This window comes from Dermacentor andersoni, chromosome 2, assembly GCF_023375885.2.
Source record: "Dermacentor andersoni chromosome 2, qqDerAnde1_hic_scaffold, whole genome shotgun sequence".
NCBI classification, from domain to species: domain Eukaryota; kingdom Metazoa; phylum Arthropoda; class Arachnida; order Ixodida; family Ixodidae; genus Dermacentor; species Dermacentor andersoni.
In genome coordinates this window covers 71,822,568-71,843,032 of record NC_092815.1, presented here as the reverse complement: position 1 = coordinate 71,843,032, position 20,465 = coordinate 71,822,568, and the positions used below count along the sequence as shown (strand labels likewise).

The 20,465-nt window shown below is 46.7% G+C and overlaps 1 protein-coding gene across 1 annotated transcript in view; it reads right to left on the bottom strand.

Moving 5' to 3' along the window:
• Positions 1-52: 52 nt before the first annotated feature.
• The window catches only part of Trpm (transient receptor potential cation channel, subfamily M), a 271,033-nt gene continuing 250,620 nt past the window's right edge, over positions 53-20,465 (bottom strand). The window contains exons 13-22 of the mRNA XM_072286136.1: positions 13,589-13,729; positions 12,612-12,877; positions 10,822-11,050; positions 9,811-10,194; positions 8,958-9,086; positions 7,026-7,274; positions 5,522-5,696; positions 3,957-4,089; positions 2,798-3,121; positions 53-2,487 (exon numbers count right to left, since the gene is read on the bottom strand). Of these exons, the coding sequence (XP_072142237.1) occupies positions 1,419-2,487; positions 2,798-3,121; positions 3,957-4,089; positions 5,522-5,696; positions 7,026-7,274; positions 8,958-9,086; positions 9,811-10,194; positions 10,822-11,050; positions 12,612-12,877; positions 13,589-13,729 (3,099 nt within the window). The 3' untranslated portion in view covers positions 53-1,418. The remainder of the gene's footprint in view (positions 2,488-2,797; positions 3,122-3,956; positions 4,090-5,521; positions 5,697-7,025; positions 7,275-8,957; positions 9,087-9,810; positions 10,195-10,821; positions 11,051-12,611; positions 12,878-13,588; positions 13,730-20,465) is intronic.

Sequence of the window (20,465 nt, the reverse complement as noted above, 5' to 3'; positions counted from 1 at the left end):
TGTACCAGATGCCTCTTTTCCTTTCTTCCTGTGTCGGGCTTTCGTGGTCTGTCGCACGAGGCAATAATCTTCTCGTTGGAGCATGTCAAGCTTAATGATTGTGTTGTGATAAATACTTTTTGATCTTGTTGCGGTGACGTAACATCTAATTTATCATTATCCTTCCTCATATTCTAGCTATTGTTCTACCTGCGCTCTCGATGAACCCTTCGACCGAATCTTGAATATTATCCGTTCAGCAGCGCATGCACCACCAGTACCTATATACATCAAGATATCGTGTATGTGGCCATGGGCACTTGAGATTTGCTCCCCCTACCTCCAAACGCATGACTGACATTTCTCACGTTATGACTAACACTATCGAGATCGTGGCAATACTCGGTTATGGAGTAGGTTTAATGACGATTTTGTAACGCAGCATGAACACTTTTTTTTAATAAAAAGCGATAGCAGTAACTGGCTCTTCACAACAATCTGAAGTAAAAACACAATGGTAAACTGAAAAGCAGAAATATTGAAAAGGGTTACTATCTTACAAAAAAAAGAAAACCACATGACCGCTGCTACGACAGAAGTCAAATAGCAAATATTGGTCGCCACTGAGTCATATCGCCTGTAGAAACGGGCGTGGATTATGGTTCATGGATAACCCTGGCTGCACCTTACACATGACCATAGCTGCCTTGCAGAGCGGAAGACAACGTAGGTACACCAAAAGAGAATACAGCGTCCTATAGAGGAGGATAGACAACCAGAATACTACTACGCTCTAACGCCATTCCTGTACATAACCTTCTTTGAGATGATTGCGTCCATACAAATGCCGACCACCTCGTTGATAAGCACTTGCACCCAAATTCTGGCGAATAAAAAGTTCTTCCCCTCGTCCATACGTACCTGATATCAAGGAAGGAGTCGCACTGTTGACTTCGTGCAAAGCGTACTCAGAGTGAAGCCATACGTAGCATATATCTATAGCTCCCTTGGCTTTAAGGGCGAACGTAATTATTGCGTCATCAATAAAAGAGGCCACCCTGCGAGAAGGCAGTTCGGCCAGACTTGATAATGTATTTACAGTCAGCGGTGCTATATGGTAAGCTTCGCTTAGTTGCCTGGCTTCTATTTACTTCAATCGCATAACATGAGATGCGCTTGAAAAGACCGCCACAAGCCTTCACTGTGTCGTCACAGCAGACCAACCTTCAATGAACTATACTCAAACGCTGGTTCTTCTCCACGCATTCTACAGAATATCGCTGCTGCATGAAGAAACCAAGGCTTAGGGCTGAACATTCTTTGAGCCTTAAACATGGTAGTTAAGGATGCCCTCTAGCAAAAGGAAGGTCGACGCTGTGTGAAAACCTATACGCATGCGCGCACCGGCCAGACGAGAGAAGGCTGCGGTCGCACCACCGTCAGGGTGCCTCGCCGCCGCTGGGTAAGCTAGCCCTCCTTCGCTGGTTGTCGTCGTCGGACGCCGGTGTGACGCGAATCGTAAGGCGCCGCGAGCCGGTGCCCACGATCTCTTCGACGTCCGACGACTCCTCGGCGAAGTCGCTCAGTTCCTCGAGCGAAGCGGCTTCTTCCCCCTGCAGGCGCCTTTGGATGATGCCGCCCATCATCTGGTAGTCGGCCGCCTCGGCGTCCCTCAGGATCTCCGTTTCAGCCGCTATGGCCGCCACCATGGGAGTCGGTGCCGGGGAGGTGGGACTTTCTGGAGGCGGAAGCAGGCACGCCGTGCTCTCCAGTTCATCCGTAATGCTTGTGTATTCGCCGCGCAAAGCCGACAAGAAGGGAGCTCGAGAACTGCTGGTGGCCGCCGGTCGCGGTTCTGTCCATCGGCTCACGCACGACATGCCCCGCTCCAGACGGCTGGTCCTACCAGAGGCTTGGTGATGTTGCAGTATGTCACTGCCACCGCCAACATCAGGTTGGCAGACGCTCTGCCAGCGCTGCAGATTCTTCCGCTTCTGCGAAGCCATGTCGAGAACTTCGTTGGTGGCTACCGTGAGCTGTCGGCTGAGCCGCTGGTGCGCCGTCTTCCTTCGGATGGAGCCGCCGCGCCGCCTGCCGGAGCCCTGCCGTACGAGGAGGTCTGGCGGTGCCACCGACGTGCCGTCGGGCGCCGACAGCGCGATCATAACCGGCCTCTTGGGAGACACCGGCGCAGTCTCTTCTGGCCTCCTGCTAGTCTCGGTGCTCTGGTCTGATGATGCTGGCAGTTGTGGAGGCTGCGATGGCGGCGGTGACGGAGACCTGGGCCCGTGCTCGGTCGGACTCGCACTGTTGTCGCTCTCGGCCGACGGACTGCGGCTGTCTTCGAGGTCCAGCTCCTGCACCTCGAGCAGGCGCTGTACCGAGGCGGAGATCTGCTCCGAGAGGTGCTCGACTTGGGTTAGTCGGATGTCCAAACCCTGGATGGTGGCGTTGGCCTTCATCTCCCACTGGTGGATGTCTTCCACCCTCTGCGACATGGCGTCCACTCTGCGTGGACAAGTTGGGGTTTCAAGTTCTGACACATGAAAAGGTGCATGTTTCATTTCCATCTGAAGTGAGCGCTCTAAGCAATATCATGTTCTTAAGCTCATCGCTTAGTACAGTGCTGTAAGACCAGGTAGTTTAGATAGCAGCTTAATTATGTCTATGAGCTCACTCAGGAACCGGTAAAGCGTAGAATAAATAAAATTGGCAATTTGCAGAATCTATCTAACAGTGTTTGCAATATAACTCCATGCAGTTGCAGCATTCTACACCAAAGGCTGCCAATAGATGGCGCCGTTTGGGCTATACCTACCTCTCAGTGGTATTGAAGACACGGTTCTCGGTAGTCATCTGCTTCTGAGTCTCTTGCTCGCGAAAGTAGCCCTCGACACACTCCTGCTCGAAGTCGTGAATACGTTCGATGTCCGGCTCATCCAGGAACAGCTTCAGTCCGTGGTCGAAGGTGCGGCTCTTGCCTTTCCACCAGCGCACCCCGCACTTGATGGCTAGATGCACGTGCGACAGCACGATCAGTGGTGGTGGAAGCAGCGGCTTCTGCTCATACTCCATTACCACCGTGAATCGCTGCGACTTCCAGACGTGCTGGGAGATGGCGTTCACCTCGATGAAGATGTTGCTGAAAGAGAGCCACGCAACCTGAGCATACGCAGAAGTCTCGCTCAATGCTTGCTTCGCTTCAATGTGTTCAGTTGTTCTAACCCTGCTGCCAACATATATCTTATACGCATGTGTTTCTTCGCTTTGTGTGTGCTTAGCTTAGGCCTATATATCACACAATTCTTAGGAGGTCGATGGAGGCATATGGTGCTTTTCAGCGAGTAACTAGATCCACGAACACGAGTATACTATTGATTTAGATTAGGCTTAACACCCTGGAATCTTGCATTCGACATAGAAATGGCTGTATGAATCGGAGGCTTCGTATACGCCTCAACTTCGACTAGCAAAAATACAGGTGAAAAGGCATACTATAACGATGTCCCTCACATGTGTTCTAACGTGGGGCTCGACAGCCTGCTGTGAATCTGCGCCATCTGTGCATTGCTTATAGTGATCTCGATAATAGACATCCTTTGAGATCAGCCTACTGGTTAATTAACGACCCTGTTGTCCTGCATCAAAATATAGCTTTTTTACCTGCCTTCAGATCAGAACTTCGGCAAGACTTCTACTTAAATTTATTTTCCGTTGTAAGCTGTCAAGTAACTCAAGTACGTAAATGAATGAGCTCGTGCTAGCCCTCTTGTAATGGCTACACTCACCCAATCCCTCCCTTTCTCCCTCCCTCCGACTGCCTCCCCCCCCCCTGCTTTCGCACTCACTCACTCCGAAATCAACACACTCCGTCGTTACCGGTTTGTCCCACGTGATCAGTGTTTTGTGAGAAAGTAGAATTTTCACTGATAAATTCACAGCCGTCACTGACGCATAAAAAGTACAGTCAATCTTACTTGAACACAGCGATGAGAAGGTTGACTAGCAGTATGTTGGCGACCAAGAGGTAGACTGCCATAATTGCCGGGTTGATCCAGCTGCCCGTCTGGCAGGTATAATCGCCAGGCTGGCCCTCGTTCGTGCAGACGGCTGGTCACGCCACACGTGCAAAAGACAATGCACGTTCCACGCTACAGTACACGTCTACACCGCACCATAATTAAGCAGCAACCAGTTAGACCTTCTTATAGCAATGACGGTCAAAGAACGAATGAATAGCTTCTGCAGAGCTTAGAGAACTGCCATGGGTGTTAGGTTTACGCTACAATCTTCGATATAAAGCCAGGCCACACAGCAGTAGCTGGCGTTCTTTCTCCTTTTCTTTTTTTTCTCTCTTGTCCTATGCGAAGCTTCGTACGCAGAACTTTTCGAATCAAATTTCGCTTAACTAAGCCCCGGCTGCTATGCAAAACTAGATCGGTGCGTTGGCTGTATTTGCGCTTTATGCGCACCCTATATAGCCCATTCCATTGCTGTTGTTGAAAGTGATATCATCGCGGTAATGAATTCTCTGTGTTTATTTAATTTCTTTTAGGTTCGCAACTTGTCCCGGTAGAACACAGAAAGCTTTCCTATCTACTTAAACTGTCGTTTCAGGTCATATTTCCTGCATGCCACACTGCATGTTACGAACACGCCAACACGTCCCAACGTACTCAGTTTGAAAAGACGGCATCAAATCTCTTTGCATTACTTCCTTCCTGGTTCTACGGTAAGATAAATATGAGCTGGCGCCCCCGGCCCTAACGCTTTTAATCTTTTCATGCAGGGTGTCCCAACATCATTCACGTGCAAACGCCACGTAGCTGGTCAGAATCAAGGTAATGTCCTTTGTCGTCGCTTGGAGATACTAAGATTATCTTCTTGCATTTAGCTTGATTACACAGCTATGGTCTTACTCACTTACTCAATTAATCGACTTCTCAAATATTATGATTAGCTGAAAAGTGGCAATGAAAAAATTGTAGGGCAACATGAAAAGCTCCCGATACAGCTTTCTGCTGCGCAACACGTGTTACATAAAAGTGTTTTCCGCAAATGCACGCAAAGTGCCTCAGGCGGCCAGTCACGCCGCAACATTGCGTGTATTCGCGGGCTTATTTCACGCCCGGAAAAACACTTTTATGTCGCGCGTATTCAGCAACAGAAAGCTGTAGAGAGCTTTTCATGTTGGTTCACAATTTTCTTCTTAACACGTTTCATCTAATTATAAGATTTGAGAAGTTGAATAATTAAGACCAACTAATTATTATGCGGAATGAAAAAGATGATCTGAGAATCTCCAAGCAACAGCAAACACTACCTTGATTCTGTCCAGCCACGTGTCATTTTCATATCTTTAAGTCTTGATGCATGATAGTTGGGATACTCTGTATAAAAACTGCAGTACAAGTGTACATCACACAAGTCATGTTACGACTGCGATCTTCTGGTTTAAAAGTAAAGTAATAGAGTCGTTTGTTTTATTTTTCTCCAGTTCCAGTTTCCATTTTCAATAATTACTTTTTGTTTTCAAACTTACGGTCGATGCTGTCGGCGAACACCTCGCCGTAGATCATCCAGTAAGGCATGAAGAATATGTTCTTGATGAGACCCCAAGACGCGGTCTCTTGCGGGTGCAGAATGGATTGTCTCGCCACTCCGTAGCTCATCAGTATCACGAGTAGTAGGACCACGAAGTACATCATGTTGATCACCTGCGGGACCACACGCCGAAACGCAGTTCTAAGCTCTGCGGGCAGTCAACGGATCTGGCTTATACGCTAATGAGTGCAGCTGGTGAGCCCGAGCTTGTACGCTAGGCTTCGGATTGTGGCAACAGCACTCAGACGAAGACAACACCCTTATCAAAAAGTGCCTATGTACTAACACACTACGTATGTGCATGTTATGCCTTTTTATTTGATCAACATGAACCCTGAATCCTCCACCCCGACACTTTTAACTAGTGAACAGCGTGGTGAGTAGAAATTACTTCTTTCGTACGTGATATTGACACTTGTACTTAGTTACCTTTCTACGGTGGTTGCTTTTCACCGTCTAACGAATGTCAAACTTTATCGCTAGGCTTACGTGTGTTGGAAGGTTCTTGAACGTTATAGATGGTTCTATCCGTTGTCTGCTGTCATCGAACCTTGTGTAATATTGTATGCGCGGCGGGAATTGTGCAGTACTTGGTGGAAGGCACGCGGGCACCAGCGGTTACGCTGAAAGCTTCGACGAGTCATGTAGCAAAGACGACGCGCTTGACCCGTTGATCACATTCCGATGATCATCGACTGTGCCTGTCGCTGTCGTGGTGCTTTGAATGTAGCCTGTTTTGTCTGGGCACAGGTTCGCCCAATAAAGAGGTAGTTTCCCAATGCACAGTTCTTTCTACAATCTAAGAAAAGTTCGTGCGCTTTGGGGCTTATCTTGCCCCTCAAAAGTAGTCGTCATTTGCCTTGCCCACATTTCCTTTCTTTAACGCTGCGCGCCGAGTACTTCATGGTCACGAACGGCATGCGCGTTATATGCGTGACACAGCATTCTCTACAGTAAAGTAGCGAGCGCAGAGTTTTCAAGAAAGGAAACGCAAGCAAGGCAGATGATGATTATTGGTTGGAGGACAGGATAAGCCTCAAAGGGTGCAAACTTTATTAAGAGTGTTTACTGTGTTCTTCACAGTCGATATAACCTGACATTATTTAGAAACGAGGAGCGACTACTTCGAAACACATATTTAAAAATCTCCCTTCTATTTCTTAGCAAACCTAATAAATTGCACAAGAACACGTGTTACATATGACAGCCAGCTTTAAATTTAATGTATACCAGAATATACGCTCACCATGAATAAGAACAAGTAATCAGGGTAGCTAGAAATACTGTTTTACAAGTTTATCATTATAAACCCATATATAGTGAAACACGACAATTTACTACATTCATTCTTTCCTGCAAAAAGGAACTTTGCTGACACCCTTTACTTTCATCCCCTTCACCGCTTTGTCTGGGGAAAAACAGAAAACATTGCACCAACGTACCATTTTGCCGATCATGGTGACGTAGGGACCGAGGTATTTATTCACGCTCAGAATGTCCAGAAGCCGAATGTACCAGTACATGACTGTTAGGCAGTATAGTAGCCGGCCCTCGGCATGTGTGGACGTGCTGAAGCGCATAGACATTCCCACCAGGAAGACGCTGATGACGACAACGTCGCAAGGATTCCACTTCTTTGCAGCCCAGACAAGTATCTTTTGAGTGAAGTTCTCGGGCTCCGACATCATTGCCTGCCGAAAGAAATCAAACGTGTTGGGATTTCTTTTCGTCTTTCATTTCTTTTGCACATATAGTTCCCGCACCGCATGTAACAGCGCAGTCATCTATAGATATATATATCTATATATATATATAAAACGTTGCACGCGGGATGCGCTAGCAATTAGGAAAAACAGGTCCCATTGAAAGGCAGCATGCACAGATCACGCATTCCCACAAGAAAACGCTTTTCTGTAATTTCACGTGTGCACTAATTGCGATGCCTTGTAATTGCGAATGTGGTGCTCTCAGACATCTGCACTCAGTACAAAGAGGGAACGGGTGAAGCTGGACTAGTCTCGTGTTTTCTTTGTGCGAGTGCGTGTTCTGTGCATGCTGCTTTCAATAGGACCTGTATTCCTAATTGCTAGCGCAGGCCGAGCGCAACGTTATGTATATATATATATATATATATATATATATAAAGCAGTCTGTCGGATGTGCTCTGTCATTGCATGCGTGCCGACAAAAAATCTGAAGGAACGGTTTAAGATTATGGGTATTAGGTATAACGCACGACCTTAGAAATGACTTTGTTTAAATGATCCAGTGATCTCATTATCATTACAATTATAAAAATTAGCCGGCACGTAGGAAACGCGAGTCCTCTTGCCATAGTTGGTGTGCACACGAGGTACAACATATTTTTCTACCTGACGTAAGCCGAGGGATTTCACGTTGGCGTTTTCGAAAATAGTAGAAAAACAATTCTTACCAATGGCGTCAAACAGAGCTTGCTGCTCGACAAACATGTCCGACTGGTACATGCTTAATAAGACATGCTCCCCGTGACCAAGTCTCCCATGCTATAGTCTTTTAGGATGCGGCTAAGCATCTTCAATTTACTAGAAGAGGCAAAGCCGCAAATTGTTATTCCGTACTTTCTGATCGATTCACCGAGTGATTTTTAAAGCATTTTACGAATATTTGCCTCGCACAAATATTTCAGAGCATACAAATGAGCGAACACAGCACCGTAAACGTCTTGCGAGCTCTTCATTGTGAACATCCCATGACAGGGTGTCATCGAAGTGTAAACCCAAGTATTTTGTGTTTTTTACCAACGTTGCCAGAGGAAGAGAACGTGCAATGCAGCCACTGGAGCGGAGATAAACAGGAGAAATATACGAAGCTACTTTATATGGACTCTGTTAGTCTTCGATTTATCAATAGACATTTTGTTGTCAACGAAGCAATCAAGTAGTTTAGACACATCATACTGTAGTACTCTAGCGGCTTCGTCCAAAAATGTGTTCTATATAACCAAAGCCGTGTCATCAGCATATAAATAAATTTTTGATTTTAGTCATAAGCTAGCAAAATCTTTCATATAAATATTAAACAAGAGCGGCCCCAAAACGGACCCTTGCGGCACGCCTCATTTAACGCACAAAGAAGAACTATATGACTCCGCCACACAGACACATTGCTGTCTGCCTATACATATGTTCTATGTACATTCTAAAGAAGCTTCAGCTGCTAGACAGAGCTCGTTCAGTCTCTTTTTTTTTCGTCTCGGCTATCGTGCAGATGCACTGCTGAAGATAGAATCCCACCAACACGCCGTGTTTGTCCTGCTTCTAACCAGCACACAATAAAACATAAAACAGCCGATATGGTATCATGCATATCGTGATTTATGTAAAATCTCTTACCTCTCTCACTTTTTCTATGGCTAATGTCACAATATAAGCAATCACGTAGACCTCCTGCCAGGTTGGATCGGGGCGCATCTTCACAAGAACCACGTACGTGAAGAAGCAAAGAAATATTCCATAGGCAATCTGTGAAAAAGCAAACAAATAATTTTTCCTTAACTTCTCTAAAAAGTAGCTTATTAGGTTGCGAGATTTCCAAACTCCCTCTAACCCTACCAAAATAAAACGGTGCAGCGTGTCGTAACAAAAAGTACGAGCTTGCACCAGGTTTCATGAACCCACATCATGAAGCAAAAGAGCCGTGTACCACTGTTTCATGGAAATCTATCTTTTTTTAAATCACTTGCTCAGCGGGAAGTCAGAGAGTGCAAAACGCGATAAAACTAAACACTCTCCTCAGTGTACCGGTATGTTTTATATACAGTCCTAACTCTGGTGATTCGCAGAATGTGTCTAATTGATGCCCTATGTGCTGTATTGCTCCTTCTTTTCGACATTGCTTAGAAAATAGTAGCGAAACGCGGAAGCACCCGTGTACTTAGATTTAGGTGCACGTTAAGGAGCGCTAGGTGATCCCAATTTCTGGAGTCCCTAACTACTGCGTGCCCCATAATCAGGTCGTGGTTTCGGCGTATAAACACCGTAACTTAATTTGTTTATTGTTTTCGAAAACAGTAGCGGCCATAGCCAAGGCACAGTGAATTGCACAGACAGAGGCTTTAGCAAAGTTTAAAGCTTCCCGTCTGTTTAAGTGCAATGCGCAGCGCGTAGACTCTGAATGATGACTGGAAAGGCCCGGAGAGGAACGTCCCGCGGAGTTTCCCCTTTCCATCCCACATAGTGTACTCACAGCGTGGCTCCAGAACTTGGTAACGGGCGCCGCGTAGAACTCGTAAATCTTTCGTCCCAGCTTGAGAGGCCGCTTGCGCGTGCGTATCTTGAGGTAGGCAGCTTCGGTGTCCGCCGGGAAGAGGCTGCCGTTCTCGAGACGGTTGAAGACGGACGAGCACTTGCGGGACAGCGGGCCGCCGAGCGTTTCGGGGTCGAGGTTGATCACGCCCGGCGGGTTGAGCACTCCACCCGGCGGGTCGTCTACGTCCGGGTTCGAATCTTCCTCGTCGTCCTGCAGGTCCAGGTAATGCTCTTCCTCGGTCTGCGGCATCAGCTGCAGCTCTTCCTTCGACTTGAACTCAAGCCAGAGCACCGTCGGCGGAAACAAGAGCCCCAGGATCACCTGCGCGCGAAACCGAAGGCGACTCACTTTTGAGGACGCAGTGCTTTACAGCCAGGCGCTGGCACGCACCTCTAACTTCGATTCTGAGAACAAAACGGAAAATTCGAAGCGCTTGCACAGACAGGGACCGACAACAAAGCTTTTAACATTACGTCGCGTTGCGAGGGCGTGTTGGCACTAAAGCGGTGACACCAGGTACCGAAGGAACCGAAGACGCTGAAAGAAAATGTGCTTGAATTTTGAGTGATTGCATTTGCCGACGGCGGTGCACCGGTGAAGAAGCAGTTGCGATGAATGCACATGGAACCTGAATCAAATACATGGTCATAAAACAATTGTGGCAGTAAAGCGACAGGTAAATTTCACGCCGTACTTACCCAGAAACACACACACACACACACACACACACACACACACACGCGCGCACGTGCACGCACACGCGCACGCGCACGCACACGCGCACGCGCACGCGCACGCGCACGCACACGCGCACGCACTCGCACACGCACGCGCGCACACGCACACGCACACACACACACACGCACACGCGCACACACCGTCTTTCCGCTCAATTCTACTCAATTTCGTTCATTTTATCTGTCAAAATTTGCTCTTAGGAGTCCACACCTTGAGGCTGACGTTCTTTCGGGTCCGGAGTGCGCCCATCCAGAGCTCGGCAAGCAGCATCTGATTGGCTGTGTGCGCAAGGAATCCGCTGTGGTTGGCAGCAACGGCCAGACCCAGGCAAGTCTGCTTGCTCCAGTTCTGCAGCTCGTACGTCAGTAGCTGCAGCGTTGTGTTTTCGTCTTGGCGGTAGCAGTAGTCCAAAAGGTCCAGCGCGAGCTTCTCGAATTCCCTGCGCAAACGACCAGCGCCAATAGCGTTTCTTTTTACACTAGTTTATGGGGTTTCTTGGCGCACGTGTGCCAATATCTTTATTTTTTTCTGTTCTGGCAAAGATGCTTCAAGTGGAATTTAGAGAAATGCCTTTTTATGTTCGTTTGATGAAGATGCCACAGTGGAATATTGTGAATATATAGCTCGTTTTTATACTCCTATATGTTCTTCCTTTTAATACTTTTATCGTTTGTAGTCGGTCATGAGCTTCGTTACAGGAAAGTGTAGAGTCGTTATAAAGGATCAAGGTAATCTGTTCAGTAATATATTGGTTATTTACGTGTATTCCTGGCGAAACATCTGGCGCCAAAGACGCGTATTCATGCCAAACGGTTTCTGGAAACGAAACGCGTGACTTGGATATTGTAAAGCGGTGACATACACAACATGAATATGGATTGGCGGACGGTCTCGTTCAATAGGTTTGCGTATGCATACAGCACGTGTCATTTCGGAGTCACTTCATGTTTTGTGTTCTCTTGTTCTCTTCATTCGACTGTAGTTCGTAGGCACTCTTTCAGGTGCGCATCATGTACAATACCTTGACATCTGTAGCCACAGCAATAAAAGGCAACTGTGTACATAGCATATATGGATATCTCCGTAAGAGAACCATGAAACTTTTTTTTAAATAGTTTTTTCACCGCATAGTGGTCGTCGTGTTCACAATCCATATCGGAAGTTTCAAGATTGTGCCTTATGCCTTCAACTGAAAATCGAACTCTCCGCGAAGCTATTGGCCTTGATTTAAACAAAACATTGATGGCGATCGCTCCGATCAGGCATAGTCCATGTCTGCGCCCTCTACCAACTGACTGGCTTCCCACACTTCACACGCCTACACCTTTTTTACGCTTAAGAATGCCTAATGCTAACGCATTAAAAGTCTGCATAGTGTAACGACTCTTCTCGCTTCGTTGTAAGCCTTTGTTATCATCCACCGTTCATTTCCAGCCGATGCTAGTGAAAACTCGGGTGGAGGAGCGCTCAGACCGCTGGAGAAGCGCGAACAGCAGTAGTATTACAGAGAATCATGACATTATTCCGGCCACACCTTTTTGTATTCAGTATCACTGCGAAGAGACGAAGGTAAACTCTGAGCACAAAATACATTTTTATAAGCTCAGTTAAAAGTTTAATAAATAGAATTGTCTATCTGTAAGTAAGCTGAAAGTTGTCAAGCTGCAAAGGGTGTCCGTCTCTTCCCTTTTGTCAGGTCGCCTCAGTGAGCGCACTGGCGTTACACTTCAAAGATGACCCGCCGTGGTTGCTCAGTGGCTATGGTGTTCGGCTGCTGAGCACGAGGTCGCGGGATCGAATCCCGGCAGCGGCGGCCGCATTTCGATGGGTGCGAAATGCGAAAACACCCGTGTACTTAGATTTAGGTGCACTTTAAAGAACCACAGGTGGTCGAAATTTCCGGAGTCCTCCACTACAGCGTGCCTCATAATCACAAAGTGGTTTCGGCACGTTAAACCCCATAATTTAATTTTTTAAACACTTCAAAGACGATACTTTACCGGGCATTCTGTCTGAGCTCGTCGGAAGCGTCTGCTTCCAGGTCGTCCTGCGCAGCCTCGTGCGCCATCGCCCAGTAGAGTCGGCTGGCCACGAGGGCCTTGACGATGGCTTCTTCGCCGTTCTGCCACATGAATATGGCCATGCGCTGGCGTTTCATCAGCACTGCCCAGATAAGCAGTTCGTTGAACGGGTGCGAGAACGTCGATTCGGAGCCCAAGAGTGCCAACGAGGCCTCGGTATTCAGGGCCGTGTGCAGCGTAGGGGCCTGCGTAAAGCCCAAGGCGGGGTCAGATAGGAAGTGACTGAGTTTTTTTTTTTTTATTCAAGACAAATCACCTCTGTGACTATCACATGTTAACTGGCTGCACGAGGGTATGGTCAGTCTCAAATAACTAATAAGGGAGAGAGGGGGCGACGTCAAGGTTAACCAGTGCATAGACTGGCTGGCTACCCGGTGTTTTGGTAAGGAGGAAACAGAATTAGGTAAACTAGAAATGCACATGAGCAAAAAAAAGAAGAAATGAACAAAGCGGATAAATGCTCAAGGGGAACAACATTGAAAAGGACAAGGTGCTTTTAAAGCATCGAAGGCAGCGCCCGACCGTATGGGGTCGCAAGAGACAGACTGCGCACACAAGAAAAACAAGAGGTAACAAGCCATGACCTTTACTGTACTCAGTCTATCTTTACAAGTAATCCAAGAATGACCGCAATTTCACTTTCTGAAAACACCTTTCTTTGCCTAAATAAATTTGTGCTTCGCATCTTCTTGGTGAGCGCAGCGTCGTACGCTCCCCCACATTTCATATCCACTCTTTTTTTATGCATGCTCCTACTGTATCGCAGCACAATAATCTTCGCGGCACTGCTTGCAAGTTTACCATAAATATTGTAGCAGGTCTTAAATATGGCACTTCGCACGCGAATAGGCCGAGCGGATGATGGCGTTCAGCGAATGGCCCTTGACACGACTCACCGTGGACATGCGGCGCATGACAGTCGAGTAGAGGTTTCGGAACTTCCGTCGGCAGTAGGCCGACCGGTAGGCGCCGCCCATGAGCTTCTCCACCACCAGGCCAATGTCGTAGAGTGTGTACCGGTAGCCGGAAGGAAGGTTCTGCGAATGCAGGCGCCGATCACGCGCTGTTCGAGAGCAGCAATGCAAGCACCGCGACTGAAATGTGATTCAGCGCGTGCGCCTTCTGAGCTGGACTCTGTGAGCACATCTCGTTGGAGAAATAGGTACTCAAAACTGACAGCCGAGGGATAAATGTGAATCGTTAGCAGCAGCCATTTTATGCAAAACTGTAAGTCCATTCTTGTCAATACTTGAATAATAGTTTGGTGAACTTTCTAATGGCGTTTAGTAGCTGTGCACATGTCTTACAGGAGTGCGTAATATGCGCGAGCAGCGACGACACACTCGCAGTCAGTCCTTCGTACACCAGCCCTGTTTTTGACTCGCTTTATTGCTCTTTGGAAGCACGATCCACAAACATAAAATATTAGGGGCTACTCAACTGTAATTCATCATCATCATCATCCTGACTACACCCACTGCAGGGCAAAGGCCTCTCCCATACTTCTCCAACTACCCAGGTCATGTGCTAATTGCGGCCATGTTGTCCCTGCAAACTTCTTAATCTCATCCGCCCACCTAACTTTCTGCCGCTCCCTGCTACGCTTCCCTTCTCATGGAACCCAGTCCGTAACCCTTAATGTCCATCGGTTAGCTGCCCTCCTCATTACATGCCCCGCCCATGCCCATTTCTTTTTCTTTATTTCAACTCAGATGTCATTAACTCGCGTTTGTTCCCTCACCCAATCTACTCTCTTGTTATCCCTTAACGTTACACCCATCATTCTTCTTTCCATAGCTCGTTGCGTCGTCCTCAATTTGAATAGAACCCTTTTCGTAACGCTCCGGGTTTCTGTCCCGTAGGTGAGTACTGGTAAGACACAGCGGTTATACACTTTCTCTTGAGGGATAATGGCAACCTGCTGTTTATTCATGTCTCATGACCCGGATCCGCGGTCACTACCTGCCCTAAGTAGATGTATTCCCCTACTACTTCCAGTGCCTCTCTGCCTATCGTAAAGTGCTGTTCTCCCCCGAGAGTGTTAAACATTACTTTAATTTTCTGCAGAATAATTTTAGAGCCACCCTACTATTTTTTCCGTCCAGGTCAGTGAGCATGCCAACTGAAATTAAACTCAAACAAAAAAAAATATCTTCAACTGGTGTGTTTGTTCTTCAGCTTGCTTGTATGACGTAATGGGTACGCAGCGTTCGGGTAATAAATGATGTTTTCCAGTTTGTACTTGGAGACACGGCATGGCACCGACGACTAATAAATGAGCAGTATTCAGATCAATTTTTCATTAGTTTATTCTCAACCTATAGTATCTCAATTGTCCGTAGTCATATTCAAAAGTACCTGTGGGTCTACATAATTCTTTCTTTGTTTCTTTTTCGCTGTAATTTACGTACACGCCTATACCGACATCATTTCCTTCATTTTGTGCACTCTTTTGAAAACTATACGTTTCATTATTTCGTATGACCGAAGCTCCGCATATGGTGTGCGAACATTTCCCTTAACCTTTCGTTACATTGCAGATCCCTGGAATTACTAAAAAGTCGTCTGTTACATCTATTTGCCTTAAGCAACTTACCCTGTTGCACATTTCTGCAGACTATGGAGATACTGTACACGTGTATACCGATGGCTCTGTCACACCATATATCTCCACTGCAGCCTTCGTCATTCCACATATGATCATCGCTAGGTGGTTTAAACTTACCGTGGATCAACATCAACTGCCGCAGAACTTGTTACTATCTGTGAGGCACTTCGATTTCCCTCCGAGGAGCCACCTCACGCATGGACGACATTCTGCGATTGCAAGCCAGCTCTTCAAACCATTGACTGTGTCCTCAGACGGAGCCCATATTATTCCATGGCTATAGAAATTACAGAGCATCTCGACCACGCCACTAGAAATGGCCACAATGTCACCTTTCAGTCGATACCTTCACACTGTGGCGTGATAGGAAACGAACAGGCAGACGCTGAAGCGAAAACTGCTTTGGATAGGGATTCTGAAGTACCCATTCCGTTCTCACTAACAGACACAAACACCCTACTTCGTCGCGTAATGCGCAACCGTACGTTGGAACACTGGACCCAACCAGATCGACGACACTAGCGAGTACATAAATGTGACCAAGAAATGAAATTTCGTATTGCTCACAAGCTCAAAAGAATCCAAACGAGCATGGTGCACCGGATTCACCTTGGTGTCGCATTCACCAACCGTTGTAGACATATGATAGGTGGCAGTGACCCTAGCCCAAACTGTGAACACTGTGAGGTGCCAGAAACACTTTATCATATATTTTGCGTGTGTGCCGCGTACGCGCAAGAACGACAGCAACTGGTCTCTTTCATTGCAAAGATCCATAAGAGGCCGCTATCAGACGAGTTTCTTTTAGGTCCTTCGCCTAATACAAACAGCGCATCCCTAATAACAGGTGCCGCTATAGCCTTTCTCAGAGCTACTGGCCTGCACGCACGGTTTTAGAGATGCCATTACGCTGTGAACTTGTATATACGCACCTCTTCCTCATATAACCATCGTCAATCATCAGCTCTTTTCTTCTCCGTCCCTTTCCTCCAGTGTAGAGTAGCAGGCCAGAGCAAGTTATAGCTCAGGCCGACCTCTCTGCCTTTCTATAAATAAATCTCTCTCTTTCTCTCTCTCTTGGCGGAAGTGGAAGTACAGCTGCATTTGCCTTATGGCCGATATCCATAAGAACTTTCAGCTTTAAATGGGTAAGGGTGTCAGCCAAAAACACGGCAAATGCTGTGGAGCGCTCAAGCTTGAATGATGGAGCTCTTTGCTGAATATTAGCTTCAAATTGTTGAAATGCACATTGTACTTTGAGTAATTGCTGGGAAATGTAACCAAACACTTACATATAGCTACTAAACGGATTTTGTATGGTCGCATTTTGATGTTATACACATTTTCTTAAAACTCCGCTGTGTGTATGCTAAATACTCAGCACACGCTTATACATGTGAGAACATGGGAGGTAGTAATACTTACCTCCAAAAAAGTCATTTGGTTTAGAAAAAACGCCAGTATTTTTAGTATTGCTTCTTTCCTTTGGCAGAAATTGTGAATCCAGATGTAGGTGGCATTAAACAGTCTTTCTTTCTAGAAGGATATCTGAACAATTCCATACGCACTACAATCGCACGGAAAAAATGGAGACAATTTTTTAGACGGAGACAACACCGCTCGTTCAAGACATCAGCTATTCGACTTACTGACGCCTTACGTACTACCTAAAGAAATTTCGGATAATCCGTATCCAGCTTTTCTGGACATGAGGGTTTAGTTCGAGTGAGTGCCACCACGTGGCGTACTAACCTTAAACTTTTCAAACTTCCCGCGGTGACGCGTGATGACGTCAACCAAAAAAAAAATAAAAAAAATAAAAGCTATCCCTGCGCATTGAACTTCGCCACAATGCTTGTCCCGCCGGTGTTATCAGTGGTCTTGATCAAGCGTATTCGCTCGTCGCCTAGAAATTACTCGTCATCCTAAGAGCGTTTAGTCGCGACGAGCAATGGTTGATTCTGGGCTATTGATGCGGTTCTTTTTTTTTCTTACTTTCTTTTCCTTTTCTTTTTCTTTTTTTTCATTCTACGGAGTAAAGAAGCTAGCCTAATCGTCAGAAGTACTTCGGGGCAGCCTTTCTTCAGTCGGCACACATTGTTAACGTCCGAACATCGCACAGCGTCTACTAGAGACGCCGTCGTGGACGGATTTCGATTTTCCACTATCGAATTCGTTAAGGTGCACACAATTATTTCACTAGCGACATTGCAATGCGCACTCATGGGCTACCGCCGCAGTTGCAAATCTAGATGTGCTTAAGCATTAAGACATATACATGGATAAGTTGGTTTTTCACCTTAACACAAAAGTCACGATACAGGAGTTGAGCAAACTGTTCCTGTGTCGTCGCAGGGTGTGAGACCGGGCTAGTTGGTATTCCATGCTAAAGTGACTAGCGCTAAAGTGGACACGGGACACTAGAGGCGACAAGGATAAGCGCAAACATCCAACTGGGCGCTTGTCCTTGTAGCGTCTTTAGTGTTCCCTGTCCACTCTTGCACTAGTCACTTCAGTTTGCGTCGTCGTCCGTTAGCATGCTATAGCCGAAGCTGTTCGCAATATTACGTCTCCATTTACTGGCCACCAGGCCAGGTACACCATTGGGTACGACACATACAGTACTTGCAGTTAGTTTCCAAAGTCGTCTCCTATGGCGGTTGTCCGCGTGCGTGAAGCAAGAACGACATTTAAAATTATTGTGCAGTAACATATGCGGGATTTGTGTGTTCTCCACATTCTCTACCATGTTGCCGTTCCGCCTTTATTATATAGCCGCAATGTAGACTAGCAGCTATCGAACGCCATAAAGGCTATCCCCATACTCAAAGACCTCGCGCACAACTCCTGGCGCTTAATTGTATTCAAGAGTTGTGCGACTGCCCAGGATATCCTTAACGAATGTTACATAACACATTATGAGGTTTTACTTGCCAAAAACACGATTTCATTATGAGGCACGCCGTAGTGGAGGATTCGAGAATAATTTAGACCACTTGAGATTTTTTAACGTGTGCCTAACCCTAAGTACGCGGGTTTTCGCATTTCACACCCATTGAAATACCGCTGCCATGGTTGGGATTCGACTCGAGACCTCGTGATTAGCAGCCAAACCCAATAAAAGCTAAGCAACTATGGGGGGAAGGAATGTTGGCAGTAGGAGGAAGGTAACAGCCGGAAGGTGAGACAATTTGTTCCAATCCTCATTGCGCGAAAATCGGTACCATCTGTCGAAGAATGACACCGTAGAATGCACTGTATTCAATGAGTGAAAAAATTATGCTAATCCTATGTATGTGCGAATCGATGTAAGCAACGCTTTCTGCGTTTGTTGTCATTGTCATGCGTAATCTCCACAGAGTAGACAGGCACTCTCCGATGAAATGCTGTGAATGTTTGCCTGATTACGCCTGCCATTGTCATGCAAATAAACGGGCGCCTTCAACTCTTTTTCTCAGAAATAAACGCTGAATGAAATGCTGACGTGATCCTAAACAAGATCAACAAGCGCCGTAGTGCTCGACCTTACGACGCCCATATTCGTAAGCTTATATTCGTGATTTTTTTTTTGGGGGGGGGGAAGGGGGCGGCGTTATGCTCTTGTACCCTAGACATGTCCCTAGGACGTCTCTGATGTGCTCGTTTTTATTCTCAAGTACGCAATGAAAACTCTCATCGCTGCAAGTTCATGATGTATTGGTGGCAGGCCACCATGGCGTGTCGCGCAAGTATAACCACGCTGATTCGTTTGGGTTGACATATACTGTTTTGTGCGTCATACTTCGCCACATTCATTTTTCAAGCTATGCCAGAGCTCGAAAAGCGCGGCCAACTCACTACGTCCCTTACCTCTGTTTACTTCCGCAAAATGTGTGTTTATCGCAGTGGTTACCGAATACGCCCAGCGGCATGCTACGACACAAGCCTTTATGGCGGCTGAGCAACTGAAGTCGCAGGCTTTATTCAACATGGCGTCGACGTTCAATATGGCTATCCTCAATTACTTTTCGCGGACTTCGCTCACCGCCTTCTCTCCAGTGTCATCTCTTACGCTACTCGCTCCTGCTAGACACAACACAAACACGCAACGACCTTAATGAAGTATCAATTACAGGCTAGTTGACACACTGTCGACGTATATTTCCGCTGAGCACCGGGATTGGAGCGTTGTCCTGTCTATGGTGACATTATCCGTCTACAGCCTCTCTCAACAACACCGCTCGTTACTCATCACGTTTTTTTTTTTTTTGTCGGCAAGAGCATAGCGTATTTCCTCTGAATGTACTTTCGGCTTTAAGTGTGACCTTGCACGCCCGCTTATTCTGTTACGTTGACGGCGACCGTTGTCGTCAGGATGCCCCCTCATTCTGAGCTTCGCAGTCACCAGAGAGCACAGAAAGCTGTCTTCACAAACAAACCACCGAGATTCGAGCCCATCTCCCAAATGCTCCATCTTACATTTGGGAAATGGGCACGCTAACCATTACGCTACCACCTGCCTCCACCAATTTCTGTTTATCTATCTGCCTGGAGCAATTGCCGGACTTGTTCGCCAGGCTAAACCCGCCTGCTGCTACAATTCACCACCACCACCACCACCATCCCACTTCACGTTTTTGCCGCAGACGCAGGCAGAATGGATGCAGAAACGAAAAAAAAGTAAAGATTGCTTGAGCGGCCAGCTGACGCATGACCTTAACTTTGGCAGGTTATTCTCATTGAAGCGCATGTAGGCTTGCGGCTGTGTGCAGATTGTGGGTCGCCTTAGCTTTATTGTAAATTTGCTTTCACCGACTCTTTTCAGCTAGAACTCAAATGCCGGAAAAAATGATACCTACCGTTGAATATTTTTTTCTTGTTTTCTTGGTTTCAACCGAAAACGCTGATTTACACAAATAGTGATTCTTTTTAAGAAGTGGCATAAAGATACTACATTTCGAGGTCATGTCATTGTGTCAATACGGGCCGGCACCACGTATCGACGAAAGGGCTTCACAGTGCCGATGCACGCGGCAGGTTACTCAATGAAGAAAACAGGAAGCGACTGTTTTTCAGTTCTCGCAACATATTGTAACAGATACGAAAGGCACGGACAAGAAGAGAAGAAAGAGAGGACGAAGAAAACGAGGAGTTAGAGAGGCCGGGCTGCGCTACGATCACGCTAC